General features: G+C 38.8%; 3 protein-coding genes across 5 annotated transcripts; 1 reads left to right on the forward strand and 2 right to left on the reverse strand.

Moving 5' to 3' along the window:
* Positions 1-269: 269 nt before the first annotated feature.
* On the reverse strand, positions 270-8,386 carry LOC306868812 (DNA topoisomerase 3-alpha-like). 2 transcript variants are annotated; one of them, XM_079415195.1, is made up of 19 exons: positions 8,041-8,386; positions 7,273-7,332; positions 7,117-7,190; positions 6,966-7,041; positions 6,770-6,878; positions 6,535-6,678; positions 6,278-6,448; positions 6,062-6,165; positions 5,881-5,955; positions 5,238-5,320; positions 4,940-5,147; positions 4,670-4,855; positions 3,476-3,605; positions 3,277-3,390; positions 3,019-3,184; positions 2,750-2,896; positions 2,518-2,640; positions 1,167-1,882; positions 270-562 (listed from the first exon to the last, which is right to left on the reverse strand). In XM_079415195.1, the coding sequence occupies exons 3-19, from the start codon at positions 7,173-7,175 to the stop codon at positions 408-410; spliced, it is 2,766 nt and encodes a 921-aa protein (XP_079271321.1). In that variant the 5' UTR covers positions 7,176-7,190; positions 7,273-7,332; positions 8,041-8,386; the 3' UTR covers positions 270-407. The 2 variants fall into 2 exon arrangements, with proteins under 2 accessions (XP_079271321.1, XP_079271320.1); XM_079415194.1 differs by lacking the exon at positions 8,041-8,386 and adding an exon at positions 7,447-8,016.
* LOC306868814 (guanine nucleotide exchange protein smcr8a-like) lies at positions 8,167-12,908 on the forward strand. The gene is made up of 2 exons (XM_079415197.1): positions 8,167-10,692; positions 10,844-12,908. Exons 1-2 carry the CDS (start codon positions 8,564-8,566, stop codon positions 11,289-11,291), a joined length of 2,577 nt encoding a protein of 858 aa, XP_079271323.1. The 5' UTR covers positions 8,167-8,563; the 3' UTR covers positions 11,292-12,908.
* Positions 12,909-14,039: 1,131 nt separating this feature from the next.
* LOC306868870 (serine hydroxymethyltransferase, cytosolic-like) lies at positions 14,040-19,116 on the reverse strand. 2 transcript variants are annotated; one of them, XM_079415306.1, is made up of 12 exons: positions 19,040-19,116; positions 18,284-18,382; positions 17,872-18,017; positions 17,597-17,712; positions 17,328-17,488; positions 16,762-16,843; positions 15,882-16,094; positions 15,686-15,802; positions 15,063-15,185; positions 14,853-14,969; positions 14,627-14,737; positions 14,040-14,545 (listed from the first exon to the last, which is right to left on the reverse strand). In XM_079415306.1, the coding sequence occupies exons 2-12, from the start codon at positions 18,368-18,370 to the stop codon at positions 14,373-14,375; spliced, it is 1,446 nt and encodes a 481-aa protein (XP_079271432.1). In that variant the 5' UTR covers positions 18,371-18,382; positions 19,040-19,116; the 3' UTR covers positions 14,040-14,372. The 2 variants fall into 2 exon arrangements, with proteins under 2 accessions (XP_079271432.1, XP_079271431.1); XM_079415305.1 differs by having other exon boundaries at positions 18,977-19,100.
* Between the last annotated feature and the right edge of the window lie 312 nt (positions 19,117-19,428).

Genomic DNA, 19,428 nt, shown 5'->3' on the forward strand with positions numbered 1-19,428 from the left:
GTTAACATAACTATCATACGACTAACAATAGAAAAAACTTTGTTCATTGGTCATTAGTATTACTCACTGTAAAGTACTGTAATGACACAATAATGTAAAAAGTGACCAATTATGGTATTTAGAATGCATTATTAACTTTTTCTGATAAACCTTTTAGTTCAACATTTTACATGTAGTACAGTAAATGTCAGACTGTGTAACACTATTGTAGGCCATGCAATATAAAAACAATTTACTCTTCGTGAGGATTAATGACGACACAAAATAAGCCATGTTTAATTTAAAATAACTTTATTTTACACAATACAACTTATTATACACTTAAAAATAATTAAACATATAAGATTAATTTCATTTAAAATTACATTTTTCATTTTACAAAAAAATTGTAGGAACCATTTTTTTTTTCATTTGCCCTGTGGACAGGTGACCCGTGTGTGACCCGGCTCATGACATAATCCACAGGTTCTTGGCTTTTTGGCAGTGGGAGGTTTGTTTGAGGTAGTGCTGGCCTTTTTGTTCCCAGGAGGTCTGGCACCATTTCCTCCAGAGAAAACTGTGGCTGAAAAGTGACAGGAAATGGAAATTATTAGCAAAAAACACAATATTGAACAAATTATTGGCAACTGAAATATTTACATTTCTTTGAAACCATATAAAACAATGCCTAACTGTGGATTTCTTTCTCCGCAAAATGTAGCACAATCACAGCCATTTGGAACATACTTGATGTTTAATATTTGGTCTAGATTTTGCAACACAAACTGACATAAATAGAAAACAGCTAAAAAATGTCCCATTTTAAAATGTATTTTATTCCTGTGATGGCAAACTGAATTTTCAGCATCATTACTCGTCTTCAGTGTCACAGGATCCTTCAGAAATCATTCTTGTATGCTAATTTGATGCTCAAGATTAATTTTCTGATTAATAGAAAGCTTCAAAACACCATATATTTGAAATAGAAATCTTTTGTGACATTATAAATGTCTGTTACATGTATTCCTTGCTGAATAAATGCATTAATTCCTGTTAAAATAATCCTACTGACTCAAAATATTTGAACAGCAGTCTATGTATGAATGATCCTCTTCAACATATTCTGATCATATTTTGCCCATGTATATAAAATGTTCAGTGCAAAACATTATAGACAGGCATTATACCTGGAGCCACATTTTCGTTCGCCCACTGGAAGAACGCACACTGCTGATCACGTGGTTTCCCGCACGTGTGGAACATTCGTCCCTTGTTTGGCCCATCTTTCATGACGGTCCTGGTCACTGCAGGCTCATTACAGTTACACATAGTCTCACCATCATCACCTCCAGATCCTCTGTTATTTTGCCTCTGCTGAGGTACGTTCCCAAAGCCAATTGAAGGCCTGGGAGGTTGCGAATTCTGACTCATGTGTCCTCTACTCCCTCCGGGCGCTGCCTGCTCATCCGGCTGATCAGCCCACAGGAAGAACTTACAGTCTCCTGTGTTACACTTGTAAAACTGACGGCCTTGATTAGGACCCTCTTTGCGAACAGTGAGAAGAATGGCATCCTGACCACAGTTACACACAATGGCACCACCCTGGGCTGAAGCTGGTGGTTGTGCTGCCCGTGGAGGCAGCAGACTGGCTGGGGGACGGCTGCCATTGGCTCTGGGTGCTGGAGGTGTAACCCTGGATGGAGGTGCTGAGTTGCTTCTAGGTACATGATGCTGATTTGATCCAGAGCTGTTATGTGCCCGAGAGCCAGAATCTGCTTCTCCTCCTCGGATATATTTCAAGTTTAAGACCTCTCTGAGAGTCTCATCACATCCTCCGATGCATCCAACAAATTCAAGGGGCATCATAGGTGGCAAACTTCCCCTCTTGAATTTAAGCTTCAGCCTGTCAAGAATTTTATGAATAAAACCAAAAGCAGTATTTAAAATGACCATATTTACTTTGTTAATACACTAATCTTATTGTCCATGTTGATAATTCATGTTCGTTCATTGTACAGAAAATACTATTTTTGAACAATACTGTTCAAAAGTTTGGGTTTATTATGATTTTTGGTTTTGAAAGAAGTCTCTTATGCACATCAAGGCTGTTTTCTCATTGAAAATACAGTAAAAACAGTAATATCATAAAATATTATTACTATTTAAGAACTGGTTTCTATTTGAATATATTTCAAAAATGTAATTTATTCCTGTGATGGCATGGCAGAATTCTGAAAATCAGAAAGACTTTCAGAAATCATTCTAATATACTGATTTGATGCTTGAAAACTGTTTTTGTTACATACGATTTTTGTGGAAACAGTGATACATCAGGATTTTCTGCTAAATAGAGTTAAAAAAAGAACAGTATTTAAAACAGACTTTTTTTGTAACTTTGTGAATGTCTTTACTTCACTTTTGATCAATTTAATACTGAATAAAAGTATTAAAAAAAAACCTTTACTGAATCCAAACTTTTGAACAGTAAACTGTAAATGGTTCACACTATTAAAATGACTACAAAGCAACAACCCTTACATATGCACTGGATGTGGACGGCAAGTTGGACAGATGCTCTCGTCTCTGCTGACCTCCAGAACTGTGTCTGGAAACCACACGGCTGCTTTACAGGCTGGATATCCCATACATGAGAGAAACATCCTGCACAGAGTGACATAAAAAGGGTGATCAGAAGAGGAGGCACAAAAAACAAATGAATAAACGACAATCATTTCTATTTCAGTTATATTAACACATGGTGTTGTCTCACCTTGTGCTGTCTTTCTTCATCTTCAGCACCATGTCACGGTTACACTGTGGACACTTTCGCACTGGTAATGGTATCTCCATTTCTCCTTGCTCCCTTTCAGTAATCTCCTGAGCAGGGCCCAGATAATTTGACAAAGCCTCATCCAATCTGCAGAAAATATGAAAAGTTTCAAATTTGTATGTAAAATGTAATTGGCAGCTACACGGAATACAGTTGGAACAAACAAAAGTAGATCTTGTTGACCTTTGCAGTGCTACATTCAGACTCACTTCCTTGCCTTCCTCACAGACTCGATAAAAACAGCCTTGTATTTGGCCACATGATAACTGAGGACAGAAGCCTTGTGCTTTCGGCCCTCTGACACAAGTTTAAGATCAGCCTCCAGCTCCGCTCTCAGATCTGGTTTAGACATCTCATACCCCATTGAGTTATACCCTGAAACAATGTTACACTCAATTTCACACAAATGACAGATATTAAACCATTCTTTAAAGACTTCCATACTAGCGATATGCTGATCTTGTTACCTTCAACGAGACCCATGCCAAGTTCTCCAGGAAGGAACCTCTGGTCAGCCGTCAGCCCCACATACATGCGACTCTTTATGGTCTCAATGTGATCAGCATGTGTTGCATCGGTACCTGCAGCAATAACTCAAATTGAGTGTCACATAACTCATGTTGTAAAATACTCAAGGTACAAAACTGGACTGATAGATTTCAGTACCAATGCCATGTTTCTCCATAAGCGATATCAAATCAGCCTCTGTCAGAAGCTGTGGTGGACTGGTCTGTCCTTCCACCATCTCAATCGCTGTGGGCTGGAATGTGGTGTCAGCCGTGTATAATGGAATAACCTGTGGAAAAAAATAACTTTTCAGAATCAGAATGAGCTTTATTGCCAGGTATGTTTACATATACAAGAAATTTGTTTTAGTGACAGAAGCTCCACAGTGCGACAGAATGACAGTGACAAGACAAGACACCGATAATAAAAAGAATAAAATGCAAATATAAAAAACAGACAATGTGCAAAACAGCACAAACACAATATACAAAAGAGACAATTTAGTTAGCATGTACAGGTATGTTAGGTGCAAATTTGAAATTAAAGGCTTAGTTCACCCGAAAATGAAAATTCTGTCATTAATTACTCACTTTCATGTCGTTCCAAATCCATAAGACCTTCGTTCATCTTCGGAACACAAATTAAGATTTTTTTTAATCAAATCTGCGTTGTTTACGTTCAATAGACAGCGCGCACATGCTGAACGTAAACAACGCTGATTACTTTGATTATGTTCTGGGTGTCTCTCAAGAATGGCGTAAGACGGTAACTCAGAGAGAATCGGAAGAATAAATTATGTTATTCTTGTTTTCTTTGCGCACAAAAAGTATTCTCGTGGCATCTAAAATTACGGTTGAACCACTGATGTCACATGGACTATTCTTATCAATGCCCTTGCTACGTTTCTGGACTTGGGAACATTTTAGTTGCACTGCTGTCTATGGAGGGTCAGAGAGATCTCAGATTATATCAAAAATATCTTAATTTGTGTTCAGAAGATGAACAAAGGTCTTACAGTTTTGGAACGACATGAGGGTGAGTAATTAATGACAGAATTTTCATTTTTGGGAGAACTAACCCTTTAAAGTGAAATCAAAGAACAAACTGATGTGACATAATTTGAAACAAAACGAGGCAAAAAAGAGTTTGTTTCAATAGTTTAAAACAGCCTGCCAAAGTGCATCAGTCCTCACCAGAGCTACTTCATAGTAGAAACTGATTTTTGTTTCCATGTTAAATACAGTAAAGCTGCTTGCTTTACAATATAAGTGCAATATAATATGATCAGATGGATTAAAGCTAAGCAACAATATGCTTAGTTATAAAATGTGTTATGTTTTGAGCAGTATTCACCTTATTGTACCACTTGTCATAAGGGTACACTTCCAGATAATTGCGAGCAATGATCGTCAATCCACTCGCTGAGAATCTCTCTTGAGCTATTTCAATTTCAACCATCACCTCTTGTCCCTGAGCATCTTTGGAGCAACAGGCCAGGAAGTGACGTACAATGAACTCATACAGCCGCTTTTCATTTCCCTTTAAAAAAGGAAAAATAATTAAACACTGTCGTTGTGTAAGTTGGTACCAGTTACGGTGGTCAAAAACAGGGAGGTTGCTCACCTGTAAACTGTTGGTGTATTTGGTGGGGTGAATGGGGGGATGGGCCTGATCAGATTTGTTTCCATTTCGAGGTGTGGGCCCACCGCTTTCCAAAATGCGCTGAGCAAAATTTCCCCATTCGTTGTCTTGTGTCTGTTGCTCAACCAGCATGGTTAGGTTCAGGTTCTGTGGAAACATGTTGGTCTCAGTACGAGGATAACTGATGAACCTGGAAGAAAACAGTCAGGTTGATTTGTGAAGGGACACAACAGGCACGCTGTAGACCACAGACATGTGGATGAAATAACCTTTAACATACCCTTGAGTGTACAGCTTTTCTGCGATTTTCATGGTTTCTTTGGCACTTATCCTCAGTTTTCTTGAAGCCAGTTTTTCAAGTTCCTGGAGAAAGAAACTGAAACGTATTAACAAATATGTTACATGATTTCTCATTGATTCAGTTGTTGATCATACTAAACTCATTCAGCAGCACTAGTACTGTTGGGTCTTAATGGGTGTAAGTCACTCATATATTTACAAGCTATACTAACTTTAGTAGCTAATGACCATTCTGTTCACAAAACTGTCTAATTTGTCCATATTTACCATTTTGCATGTAGTTGTATAACACACACTATATGACCAAACGTACACTACCGTTCAAAAGTTTGGGGTCAGTGAGAATAAATTAGGCATAAATTACATTTTAAAATAAATTAAAATAGAAAACAGTTATTTATTAAATAGTAATATTTCACAATAATACTGTTTGTACTGTATTTTTGGCTAAATAAATGCAGCCTGGGCAAACATAAGAGATTTCTTTCAAAAACATTTAAAAGATCTTACAAAACTCACATTTTTGAATGGTAGTGTAAGTATGTGATGTCTGAGTGTCCACATACTTTTGTCCATATTTCCCAATTTTTTTAATGTATAAAATCTGTCAAGCTCTAAATTACCACAGTGTCGAGGGGTAAAGGTCGCCATTTGCTTTTTGGTTTACTTGTTACAGATATCACTTTCGCCATCGGATCCTAAGAAACCAAAACCAAACACAGAAAACTTATGACATAACAATGAACGACAAAGCTTATATATGTTTTTTAAAAAGTTTTTAACAAGGTAAGCAGAAGCACACACCTCCATGCACATCTGATACAGCACAAGGCATGCCGTGTGATTGAAAAGACGATGTCTTTTCCAGCTGAATTCAACGGATTCCTCTTCATTGGGCTCATGGACAACTATCAAACAGAAATTTCACATACAGAAAACAAAGCACATGTGACGACACTGCAAAGCATAAATTCAAAAATAATAAATGTGAAAGTGTGTAAATTTAAATAAACAGAGTACCTTTGATCTTAAAGAAAGTTTCAGGGACAAAGGCTTGAATGGCTTTAAACCGCTCTACTACAAAGCCAAGGGTCGGGAACTGACAACTGCCATAACTGATGAGCTGATCAGAGAGAGATTCTGGGAATATCTTCTGCAAGCGCAAAGTCTGGAACCTGGTGAATGATGCCCCTGAAGGGACACAATGTACATACGCTAAACGTTGTCTAAAATGCAGAAGTTTGTGTTTATGTTCTCTTTTATTTTGAACTGCCTACCGATGCGGAGGTCCAGCTCCTGTCTCACATCCACCGCATCACTGACGTTGATATCTGGCTCAGTTAGGGTCTCACAGGCTCTCCTTATGGAGTTTGGGGTGATCTCAGAGAACCGTGCACGGAAGACCTGAACATTTGGCTTCACTTAATTAAAAGAGATCCCATGTTAAAAGGGTGTTAGAAATATACAGCACCAGTAGAGTGAATAACTAGCACCATGATGCACTAAACTTACCTGCTTTGCAAACATCAATGATCTCAAAGCCGATATTTTCTCCTTCTCGGTCACAATCAGTCCAAATGACCAGAGCTTGGCACTGTCTCACCTCTCTCTCCAAAGTCCTCTGGATAATGTAAAAACATATATTAAAATATACAATACAAGCAAATATTCTAAATACAAATCTAAGTGAATGAATGAAAATGAATACTTTGATGGGTATAAAGTTCTCAGGGCAGTACTTTTCCACTTCAGCATCAAACAACATGACTGGATTACAACTATGCCTGTGAAAGAGACCACATGACAAAGTTTAACTGAATATTTAAGCTGTGTTATCAAAGAGAAATATAACTTTTTACCATTTCTGAAAGGGAGCTTTGAATTCAAGACTCAAGAGATGTCCTGACACAGATGTCATGCTTACACTGACATTCTGTAAACAAATAAACACTATGATCAAATTAAGACTATATATAGTACTTATATGTAGTAATTACTTTTAAAAAATCACTTACTTGACCAAACAGGTGGTATTCGTACTCATATAGTTTGTTGTAAACAGAGTAGCCTTCTCTCTGTCAAGAAAAAAAAGATTCATTACCAGTGATTACATACAAATGAAAACAACATTTTATAAGTGATTTAATAACTATAAGGTCTGACATTATGGATCAAAGTCACAAACTCACTCTTCTCGATCTCCCATTAGACATGATCTCTGCTATGCCCTTAGCTGCATCGTTTTTCTCAGCTACACAAAGCACTTTCTTAATCTGTGTGCGCCTTATCATGCTTACAGATATTTGTCTATAAAAACGGCTGTCAAATGTCACTCTTAGTGATCTAAACAAAACGTTCATAACTGTGATCTAGCAGCGCATGATCACACATTACACCAAAATAACCGCGCTTGGTGAATAGCATAAAACCCTGACTAAGTTAACTGAGGTAAAACATATCAACATAAAAATCTCTGTAAAAGTTTTAAATAAAGTGTGAACACAGCAGACGAATCAATTCTCTGTAACAACTTCCAATTCCGGCGCCTGACGAGAATTGTCGTAAAAATACCGTAAAGCAATGTGCTAGAAAATGAATAGACTGCTGTTGTGTTGTGCATTCTCCCAACGAGATGTAATTAACAGTGAATTCGCATATAACGTTATGTATAATAACGGGTCTTGTCATACATTACGAATAATATAATTTCTCCCTTTGAACAACCAGACAACGCATCATAACAAATGCATTACCTGTGTCTCAAAACTTAGCAAGATACCTACCTAGGTAGCATATTTGGACAGCATAAGAGCTCTCCGAGTCCGCTCACTGAGTGTGCCCAAACTGCTGTCTAGCTAGTCGGCTCTCTAGGTTTTGAAACACAGTTACTTCCTCATCAGGATAGTCACATGGAAAGGTTAGAATCGTTTAAATATGGCTGCTGTAAGAGGATGTCTGTTTAGTGGGCAGCTGGAGTACATTGTGTCTTCGTGTAGATTTCTTATATAGATGCCGGATTATAAATAGGTTTATGTAAGCGGCGACGATTGGTAGATGTATGAGATTTATGGCAGGGGACGTCAAAGGTCTGTCAGGCGGGAGAGCATCGTCTTCAAGCTCATCTATATCAGATCGTGATCTGGCTCAGTGGACTAAACCAGCCGTGCTGCAAAGACACCGAGTCCTCAGTGCACAGCCATATTTATGATTTGTGTTGTTGAAATGTGAAATATGTTAGTTTCATCGATTTAGATACTGAGCATGGAAGGCTATTTCTGCTGATGTCTCTCTATATACTCCGAGAACATGATTGGCTCACCAGATGTGGTGGCTTTTACCAAAGAAGATGACTTTGGGGACTCTTTCACAGATCCATGCTCACTTCCAGAGGAGTTTTCTGTGCCTTTGTTTGCTCATGCTGCCAATGCAAATCCCTGGACGAAGACATCCTATGCGAAATTCTCAAAGGATTTCATACTCGTCTCTGAATTTTCAGAACAGGTCGGTCCACAGCCTTTACTCACCATTCCCAATGATCCCAAAGTGTGTGGGACATTTGACCTTAACTACTTCTCCCTTCGCATCATGTCTGTGGACTACCAGGCGTCCTTTGTTGGACATCCTCCTGGCAGTAACTACCCAAAGCTTAATTTTGTGGAGGACTCAAAAGTTGTCCTGGGTGATTCCAAGGAAGGGGCATTCGCTTACGTCCATCATCTGACGCTGTACGACTTGGAGGCTCGTGGATTTGTGCGCCCCTTTTGCATGGCCTACATTACCGCAGACGAAAGGAAGATCATGCATCAGTTTCGAGAAATGTCATCAGAGTTTTCCAAGGCTTCCGAGTTTTTTAAATCAGGCAACAGGAAAGCTTTTGCAAATGAACTGGAAAAGAAACTGAAAGACCTGGAGTACACCAGATCGGTGCTGCACAAAGAAACTGAGCTTCAGAAAATGAACAATGGCTGTTATTCCACACAAGCTATCGAGAAGGCGAATGAATTAGCCAATGTGGAGAAGTCCATCTATGAACACAAAGATCTGCTGAGGCAAGTAACATCTTATCCTTCCAGGAAAAGGAAAGATGTAGATTTTGTACAACACGAGACGGAGAAACCGGCTGACACAAGTGTAATAGACGATACACTAAATAGTAATCATTCTGATGCTGCAGTTAAGACCATGGAAACCGAAAGTGAGAGTAGAAAGTCCTCTTACACGCCTCAGCTCATAAAGGCCAAATCTGCAAAATGCTTTGATAAACGCTTGAAAACGATGCAAGAGCTCTGCGATGCCAGCTTTTTCCACCAAACTCTAGAGCAACTAAACATAATTGAGAAGTCATTCCGAGGAGATGTATGCCTTATTTACACTAGCCAGATCGACAGGGCTCTTCTGAGCAAACAGCGAGTTACTAGTTTCCTCTTTGAAGCTGAACACGACTGGGAGTATGGAGAAACCTCTAAGAACTTCGGTACTTCTTCCAACAATCCAACTGTCCCCATTCTGAACTTATCTGGCGAGCCGCTGAGTCTCTACTCGTACACCACCTGCATAGATGTAGATCACATTAAGCCAGGAGTGGAGTCTATGGAAGGGCCTCCCGAGTCCAGTACATCTGACATTACGCAGGAAACCTCAGAGGCCGCCGACACGGAGACCAAAGGGAGTTTTAGTAGCGACAAGAGCGTTGAGGCTTTTGGAGGTGTTAGTCCTTCCAGTCTACAGGCAAATTACTTTGATGGTCTTGAACGAAAGAGCAAGGGATCCATTGCATCACCATCTGAAATTGCATCCAGCTCTGTTGCTGTCCCACATAGGATGTCTGATGGGAATCTAGTCCCGATGGATGCAGCCTGTTGTATTGGACAGGACAGTTTCATTTTTGAGGAACCTTTACCTGAGCTTGCTCAGGAGTGCTGTGGTGACACAGTGGTGAACCAAGAACCTCTGTCTCTTCTTCAGGGAGACCCTGCCTTACAGGTGGACTACATTTTGGAAGAGTCAACCCTCGCAGAAAGCCCAAACATGGGACTGACTTTTTCTGATCTAAACACTGAGGAGATGGCAAAAATTAATATCGAAGATGTCTCCGATAGTACGAGCTTCATGAGCGCCTCCACCAGTTCTGACCGAGCGACGTCTCCGTTCGCCTACGGCAGTGCGTTGACGCTAAAGCAGAAGAAGAAAGCTGGTCACAGCGCTCTTCGATTCATCAGGCAATATCCGTTTGCTCAGCAAGCCATTTTCTGCCTTCTGAGTGGCCGAACGCTCGTTATTTTAGGGGTGGACGAGGGCACGGTGAGGAAGCTAGTCAATGCTTTGTTAATTTTTGTTCCCAATCTCGGCAAGTACGGGGAAACTGTCCAACCGTGGCTTTCATCGCCATTTCAGCTTACCGACCTACAGAGATGGAAACTTATTGGATTGCAGAGGTATGTTGCTGACCTTTAGTCAATCAATAACTGTATCATAGTTTCAAAAGCAGCCAGGTTTTTTTGCTTGCAATGCTTTAAACCTGTGACCAAAAGTGCAGTGTTTCATTATTTTTGGTATTTCCTCTTTTTTTATTTTTTTTCCTTCCAGAGCTGTCTCCCCGGCTGGATCCAGCATTCTCCACTCTTTGAATCGATACAGCCGTTACATAAGCATTTTGGACTGTGACAACAAGACCCTCCGGTGTCCGCCATACAAAGGAACACTAGTAAGCCATTTGGCAGACCACAGGACTCAGATCAAACGTGGCAGTACCTACTTCCTCCATGTTCAGGGTATGTTGACTCAGCTTACAGCCAAGGCCTTCCTTTATACATTCTGCCATCACATTCACCTTCCCATGGACATCAACGACCAGGGCTCAGTTACGTCGCGCAGGACTAATTTCTTGTTGCAGCTCGGCTACACTGTGGAAGAGAGTAAAATCATCCAGTACCTGAGTGAACTCATCAAGCAGCATTACATTCAGCGGTCCTCGAAGGGGGGCAACCAGTCTTTTTGTTTTAATTACACCACCAGCTATTTGTACAAAATCTGAATGTGTCCACTCTCTGTTCCACATTAACCCCGATAAAATCAGGAGACCAAATGTACTGAATGTAATCACCTTTTTTTTGTTCATTGCATTCTAGGAAGCAGTGGGTTGAACGTTTGGTGTTACAAAATGTGGTCTTGATTATTTGTTTAGTGTAGAGGTTGCCAAACCGTCTTCTGTAAATGGAGAAAATGGTTCCTCTTGCGGTCTGAAGACCTTACAAAAAGCTATGAAATAAAATGAAGAATCAGCAAAAGTAGTTGTTTTGAAAGAATCCTTTTGAAATGGCTTATTTAAATGTGTAGTCACATGCTTGTTTTCATTGACAGCTACACGGGAACAGCAGCAGAAGAGTCTCTAACCGCCATTTAATTAATCTGGTCCTGGTATCCCATTTAATAATTAATGCTTGTTTGTCTTCACAAGCAAAGCAACTGTTGCTGCATGAAAATCACAAGCATAATTTAATGGAACTAACTTGCGTGGTAACAGAACAGTATTTTATAATACACATTCTCCTCGATATGCAGCCTTTATAAAATGCATTAGCATTATGTTTTTCAGTTAGCAGATAATTTGATGTTAATTCATGGATTGGTCAGTAAGAAGCTTTTATACTTGCTTTCTGAGCTTAAGGAGTAATTCATAAACTGAATAATATAGGGAAAACATGCAAATTTGTAGACTTATAATTTTTTCTGCCCTCTCCAGTAGACAAAATCTGAGGGGAAAACAGATTAGTTTTTATGATTCGAAAACGAACAACGGTTAAAGACATTGTTAAACAAAAATGGAGCCAACTGCCCTTCGTGTTTTAACGTAATTGTGTGATAAGGTGAACGAATGTACTGCATGTAAGTTGTCACATTGTGGAGAACTGCTACACAACTTTTCTGCATGTTTGAAGAACACAATGTAATGACTGCAAAATGTGGTGGCAATTTATAGACACTTCCATTGTATCTCATGTGTTGTGCTTTTCAGCCTTTCTAGATGTATTTAAAATGGATATAAATTGTTGTCTAAGTTGTGTGCAAGCAGCGTCAGCATGAGTATCTGTGTGGATGAAGTGACACTTCATTCTAATGGCTGTTGCAGTTATGTAAAATGAATGATAATGGTGGTTATTGCCAAAATACATTGTCTGTAATTGTTATTCCCACTACTGCATGATAGCAGTTGTAGTCCAAAATTACAGATCTTGACTGTTTCGCAAGTGTGTCTTAATATCAAGTTGTTTTGGCTACCCAGTAATTATTGGCCTTTGTAACGATTTGCCAGATAGATATTTCAGCATTTAATTGCAGTCTGTTGAATGTAAATTGAGAATAAGCCATACCATTATACGCACATTTACTTCTAAGGTTATTTCTTTTTGCTGTTTCTGAACAAGTCTTGTTTGCTGTAACTGGCTAAATCATGCATTTTTGTTGCTACTTTACACAAATCTATTTCAAGACAGTATTGTGAGCTTGTCCAGGGTAAGGCGAGGTATATTCTTCCTGCTAAAATATTTATGGATGTTAAGTCAAGTAAATTTTGAGGGTCATGTGTGTGCTTTGAGTTGCTGCCCACTGTGAAATTTCTCTGCCTTCAATTTCATTAAATTATTTCTGATTTAGCTGTTTTGCTTCATTATTAAATGGCAGCATACCTACCCATAACAGTCTGTCTACAGCAAAAACATACTTTTCTTTATTATATATGATTTGTCTCATTCTGAATTTGTAATGACTTACACATGTCAGCTTAGAGTAAATTTTACACAATCAGCAAGAAAAAGGTCTAGTCACATGTTCATATTTACAATTTCAGGGAAGTCGTGGCCTAATGGTTAGAGAGTCGGACTTGTAATCCAAAGGTTGTGGGTTCGAGTCCCCAGCCGGCAGGAATTGTAGGTGGGGGGGAGTGAACGTCCAGCGCTCTCTCCACCCTCAATACCACGGGTGCTTCTCAATTCTTATTTGTGCATCTTTGTTTCCTTTCCTTGCGTCCTTACCTCGCATCTTAGCTCCACCCCTTCAGGATACGAGGGAAGGATGCACATAAAAGACACGAGGATGGAGGAATTGAATCAAGTGAAATGATATATCCTCGCTCCCTTTAGCATCACTTTAGAGCGTCATCAGCTGCGCAAAATGGATCTGCCCTTATGTTGTTAAAGTTTGTTTTTTAAGACTTTCAAAATAAACATTAATAAAGCAAGATGCCCTGTTGAAATATATGGCATGTATGGTTTCTTTAAATTGCAAAGGTAAAATATAAATTAAAAATTATTACAACAGATGAGAAGGGGGAGGAGAATTTACACGTGCGTCAGGTTTTTCGATGAAAAAGACTTCCGCATAGGATACACCTGTGTATCCTCGCTCATAGCTCCTTTGGAAGGCTCCTCACTCCTCGTTCCTCGCCTCCTCACGGTGCAATTAGAGAATTGAGATGTCCTTCAAGATGGCTAAGCTCGATCGGTTTCCGGGTCATAGGATGGAGGACGGAGGAGTGAGGAAGCGAGGAGGGATATTGAGAAGCACCCCACGACTGAGGTGCCCTTGAGCAAGGCACCGAACCCCCAACTGCTCCCCGGGCGCTGCAGCATAAATGGCTGCCCACTGCTCCGAGTGTATGTTCACGGTGTGTGTGTGTTCACGGTGTGTGTGTGTGTGTGTGTTCACTGCTGTGTGTGTGTGCACGTTGGATGGGTTAAATGCAGAGCACGAATTCCGAGTATGGGTCACCATACTTGGCTGAATGTCACTTCACAATATTTCAGGCTTTATTTGCAATGCATGTACAACAATTATAGTGCCAGTTGGTTACTTCTCTGTTGATCGGTTTTCTGTGTACAGAAAAACTTTTCCGATTACTTCAGCTTATTCCGCAATGGGTTTAACCACAAAAATTAGAGAAAACATGACTAGAACACAGTAGAGAAACCAATTAAATACAGATCATTTGATGATTTATATGAAAGTGAAGTCATTACATTGAGGTGCATGATGATTGCAGTGGACTGCTGAGTGGTATTCAAGCCTTTGTGCCCATTAAATCTATAGAAATCTTAGCAAATAGTCAGAAAGATAGTAATTACAACTCTGGCAACCCAGGCATTGGGAACTTTCCAGCAAAGTCTTCGACTTCCTTTCGAATTTCATTTATTTTCAGTTGGTACTTCTCATTTTGAGCCAGTTCATCCTTAAACTCCTTCAAAGTTGCTTTAGGATTCATGTTTCTTTGGATCTCCAATGTCAACTCGATGCCTAAGGGCAGATACACATATTATCAATTATAATATCAAGAACAATATTTTTTTAAATGTTACATCGTTGCATAAAACTCACCCCGGTGAATGAACTCGGCAACCTTATGGAAATCATCCTCCAATAGTCCTCGAGATGTAAGAGCCGGAGACCCTAAACGAAGGCCACTGGGGCGCAAGGCACTTTTATCACCTTCATTACAAATTTTGGAAAAAAGATCAGTGTAATAACTGGTTAGATTGTTGTACTAAAACATGCAAAGAGATGTCTAACATGATGTTAGTAATTTTTGCAATTTTCAATGCACCTGGGCAGGTGTTCTTGTTGCAGGCAATGGCACAAGCCTCCAGTACTTTCTCTGCTCTTCCTCCATCAGTTCCATTTGAACGCAGATCAACCAAGATGAGATGATTATCTGAGCCACCTAGATATAAAAACAAAAGATAAACTGACTTTATCCAATCTCTGTCAGCCAACGGTAATTACGTATAATTTAATAAATCCTTAAGGAACTCACCTGTAACAACTTTGTAGCCCTTTTCCATTAGGGTGGCTGCTAAAGCCCTGCAATTTGCTAGAACTTGCAATTGATAGGTCTTGAACTCTGGAGTCAGAGCCTGCTTCAAAGCAACAGCAACCCCTGCACATCACATTAAACAAACAAAATAACTTCAAATACCTTTTTTAACTGATAACATTAATAATGTAAATAATTGAAAATATTAAGAATCGATTATAAAATTGATTTTCGTTTTTTAAACTAAAACAAAATAAAAAAATAAAAACTTAGTTTCATTTAAATAAAACAAATATGGTATGTGCTTTATACATCCAAACATACATAACATAAAACTAGACTGGTCATGATAAAATGACAGTGTACCTGCATGCTCTCCTGGCAAGCACTGACATGACTGTCAGGTTGATATAGGGCCAACAAACTAATTGTTTACAGTAAATTTAACCTTTACATCTGATTAGATGGTTACTGAACTAAGTTAAACAGCAAGCTTATTCGATTTACACTTTACAATTAATAGATCATAGATTAATCATGAACATTCCTTGTGTAAATGCAAACCTACCTAACCTTTATCTCAACTTATCTTATCCAAACACATGGAGGACATCAGCTCTTACCTGCAATGGCATGGTTGTGAGGGCCACCCTGCAGTCCAGGAAACACTGCCTGGTTAATCAGACTCTCCAGGTTATACAGGGTCTCCTTGCCTGTCTTTGCATCAACACTACGAACTCCTGAAATTCAAGAGTGTATCATGACAGCCCTGTCAATGGCCTACATTTAGTATGACAGCTCAATTCACACTGAACTCACCCTTCCTGAAGAAAATGACTCCTGCCCTACAGCCCCTCAAGGTCTTGTGGGTGGTGGTGGAAACAATGTCACAGTATTCAAATGGAGATGGAACGACTCCTGCTGCGACCAGACCACTGATGTGAGCCATGTCTGCCAGAAGATACGCTCCATTCTCATTTGCAATCTTCCTCAGGCGACTGTAGTCCAGGTTACGTGAATAACAGCTGGTGCCTTAATAATGGCACACAGAAACGTTAATGGTGATGTTTGTCAATTCTTTTGATGCTGAATTATTTTTTTTCTCCAACCAGCCCATCAGAGCAGCATCGACTCTTATGCAAAATCTCAAGTTTCTCCCCCAAAATGATTTACAAAGCACTTCAGATAGTTGAACAAAGTGAAAAAGAAAATGTAAGAAATTAAAAATAAGCTGAAAAATAAGCAAATAGGAAAAAAAAATAAAAACGAATAAAATTAAATATATATTTGATAAATATGAATAAATGTGTTTTTTTTTATTTATTTTTTTTAAAGCAAATATTTGGTAGGAAAAATATATTAAATCAGATTAAAATGTCAATTTTCAGCTGTAACTGGTGGTCATAAAATGTAATTATTAATCAGTTTCCGTAGTTTTTGGCATTCGTTTTTTTCCAAAGAATTTATAAAGCACTATTAAAACAATAGATACAACAAAGCACTGAATAAACATGTAATTAATGTAAAAATAAACAGAAAAACTTTACACAAAAAAGAAACCAATCTCAACTGTCCAACTGTTAAAAAAAACAAGGAAAGAAAAAGGGTTTTCAAGTAAGATTTAATTTTTTTTATAATTAATGGTATATGCTTTACATATTGCAGTTAAAAAAAATCCTCAGATTTTCTTAGTACTGACCTGCAATGATTAGTCTTGGGTGGAAAAGACGAGCATTTTCCTCAAGTCTGTCATAATCGATGTATCCAGTTTCTGGATTGACCTGGACAAAAAAAAAAAAAAAAAAATAGGAATACAGTTTTAATTTACCAGTGTTGTCTCAGCATTAGGGTTTTATGTGCCCTAGTTTTTACTCTAAACATGATGTCAGGCAGGTTTATCCATTTGAAACTAGAATGGTCAATTAGAACGCACCATTCAAACTGCTGAATGGTAAAGGTGTCATTCACCCTGAAGAAGGCTCTTAGGCCGAAACGTGTCAGTATTGTTAAACATTAAAGTCCCTTTTACCACGAGTAGTGCTGGTATCTTTTTTCACAAAGGCGTCATTCACCAAATCAGTCGGTATGCTGCCCAGTCTGCTCCTGTTACTTGTCTGATAAATTTGCCATTATGTAGAGAACTTAGGAAAAACTCCTTTAAGGTTTAACCTTCACTGTGGCCTTCTAGCCAAATTACAAAATGTCAATTTTCCCATTACTTCAGTTTAGAGTTCACCACAATGTTGATTCTAATCGCAAGGTCACCTTATATGGCATAGACTCAAAGAAAATGGAAGTGGCTGAGATTTTCTTTTTATCAGTCATGAAGCCGTGGGTGAGATGGCCACCATCAGGAAGATCGAGGCCCATAATACGCCCATGAGGTTCCACGATGGCTGTGTATATGGCAAAGTTTGCAGGTGACCCTGAGGAAAAAAACAAACAATATTTCACATAATGTGCACTTGAGTTAATGTTTCATATGTTACATAATCTCTTACAGCAACAGTTTAGTGGCACAGCAACAAACCTACCAGAGTACGGCTGAACATTCACTCCCCATTTCTCCGAGTCGAGGCCGTACACCTCGAGAGCTCTTTCCTGACACAAACGCTCCAATTCATCTACATGCTCCGTGCCTCCATAATACCTAATAACATAAAACAATGTTTGAAATTAAAACAAGCATTTTTTAATGCATAAGCACAATGTCTAAGTGCAAAGTGTAAATTACACAATACTAATCTTATTGGCAAATGCAACAACATAAAATTGTAATGTACATAAAATGTCATTGCACAATAGTCACCTCTGACCAGGATAACCTTCAGAGTACTTGTTGTTCATGCAGGAACCCAGAGCCTCCAAAACAGCCCGACTAGTGAAGTTCTCAGAGGCAATGAGCTCTAATCCATACGTCTGCCGCTTCTTTTCCTTCTTTATTATGTTAAATACCTAGTGTATACAGATATATATTAATACCACAAACAGACAATAAGCAATGACAATGAAGTTTTGATTGATTTGATATGAATCATACTTCAGCTGAGCAAAGCTAGGCTAAAGCTGCCTGTCACATGGCAGATCAGAGTCTAGGAGACCAGATTTCATCACCCCCACAACTAGTCAAAACAAAAAGTTTTTTTTCCCTCTTGCACAGCAGAATATCATTCATGGTTCACTGCATGGATGCTGGCTGTATAATATAATCACTGACTTACCTCAGGATCGTTTGTGCTCAGAGGTTCCAGCATCATCTTGTTATGAGTTTCCCATGTTTTATTGTTGTGGCCGTTGATCTGTGCCATAGTTTATGATCTCTAGAGGGAAAAAGTTGTATTTAAACGTTAGAAGACGTGCAAAACAAACTGTATACAACGGGTTACATTAAAAAAAAAGTTTAAAACCGGGTTAAGTTACTTAAAAGCAGAGTATTTCTTAAGTTAATTAAGAAAATGAATAAATACTGTAATAGTATATAAATAACCCTAAATTAAATAACACTGCTCAGCTGTCAATCAAATGATGCAAGAGCACGCTTCTGACAGATTACCAAACAAACAGCGAGTAGGTTTCTCTCACTGATCTGTCGGTCTTGTCGAGAACTTTTAGAGGTAATTTTAGATTCGCAGCACAACATAAACCGGAACTACAGCCTTTAGGGTTACATTTTTCCCGCGAAATACATCCTGTAACTATTACATATCAAACGGCTAAAGGACAAATCCTTATTTTATTATAACGAAAACGATTTGATTCTTTGACATGCAGATGTTATATAATCAACGTGTACGTGCACCGATTTGCACAATGGTAACAGATTATTCATCGGCCGAGAAACTAGAGCACATGCAGACAGTCACAAGGTTTTGATTTGATCCACTAAATCAAAACTCTGCTTAGCATTAACTTACCTGCGCTTCAAACCGTGTTTATCTATACAGATGTGATGATACCGAATGAAAACTTCTACTTGCCTTACAATTCGGTTCGCCCCAAATTGCTTTGTGAAAACTTTCTTTTAGGTCTCCTCGTGTTAAAGTCCGCGAAATTTGGAGACCAATCAGCGCGCTGCGGGGCGTGGCTAATCGATCTCCTGTCCCGCCCACAACGAAAGTCGTGATACAGAGAACAACTTTTCTAAATTGTCACCTTTTTGTTGTTTGTAGTCGGCTTTTTCTTTTTCTTTTTTACTTACCCTTTTTGTTAATATCTCAGATAATACATGCTACAGTCACCCTGGCCTTTTCTGGGACTTGGAGGACAAAGGTATGGAGTGTCCAATATGATAATACTAATTCATGTAACAATAATAATACAAAATATTTTTCAAAAAACTTGAGAAAATTTGTCTTGTGCATTCTAA

The sequence above is a fragment of the Barbus barbus genome (genome assembly GCF_936440315.1).
Source record: "Barbus barbus genome assembly, chromosome: 4".
Lineage (NCBI taxonomy): Eukaryota > Metazoa > Chordata > Actinopteri > Cypriniformes > Cyprinidae > Barbus > Barbus barbus.

What these genes read in the sequence shown, in the direction of transcription:
- LOC306868870 (XM_079415306.1), bottom strand. Translation starts at nt 18,370, where the DNA reads ATGGCACAGATCAACGGCCACAACAATAAAACATGGGAAACTCATAAC. An exon ending in GAAGGTTATCCTGGTCAGAG is followed by an intron (nt 17,713 to 17,871) that starts GTGACTATTGTG and finishes TTATGTTATTAG; the next exon opens with GTATTATGGAGGCACGGAGC. An exon ending in CAACAAGAACACCTGCCCAG is followed by an intron (nt 14,738 to 14,852) that starts GTGCATTGAAAA and finishes TTTGTAATGAAG; the next exon opens with GTGATAAAAGTGCCTTGCGC.
- LOC306868814 (XM_079415197.1), top strand. Translation starts at nt 8,564, where the DNA reads ATGATTGGCTCACCAGATGTGGTGGCTTTTACCAAAGAAGATGACTTT. An exon ending in AAACTTATTGGATTGCAGAG is followed by an intron (nt 10,693 to 10,843) that starts GTATGTTGCTGA and finishes TTTTCCTTCCAG; the next exon opens with AGCTGTCTCCCCGGCTGGAT.
- LOC306868812 (XM_079415194.1), bottom strand. Translation starts at nt 7,617, where the DNA reads ATGAACGTTTTGTTTAGATCACTAAGAGTGACATTTGACAGCCGTTTT. An exon ending in AACTTTCTTTAAGATCAAAG is followed by an intron (nt 6,166 to 6,277) that starts GTACTCTGTTTA and finishes TCTGTTTGATAG; the next exon opens with TTGTCCATGAGCCCAATGAA. An exon ending in TATGGAGAAACATGGCATTG is followed by an intron (nt 3,391 to 3,475) that starts GTACTGAAATCT and finishes TTATTGCTGCAG; the next exon opens with GTACCGATGCAACACATGCT.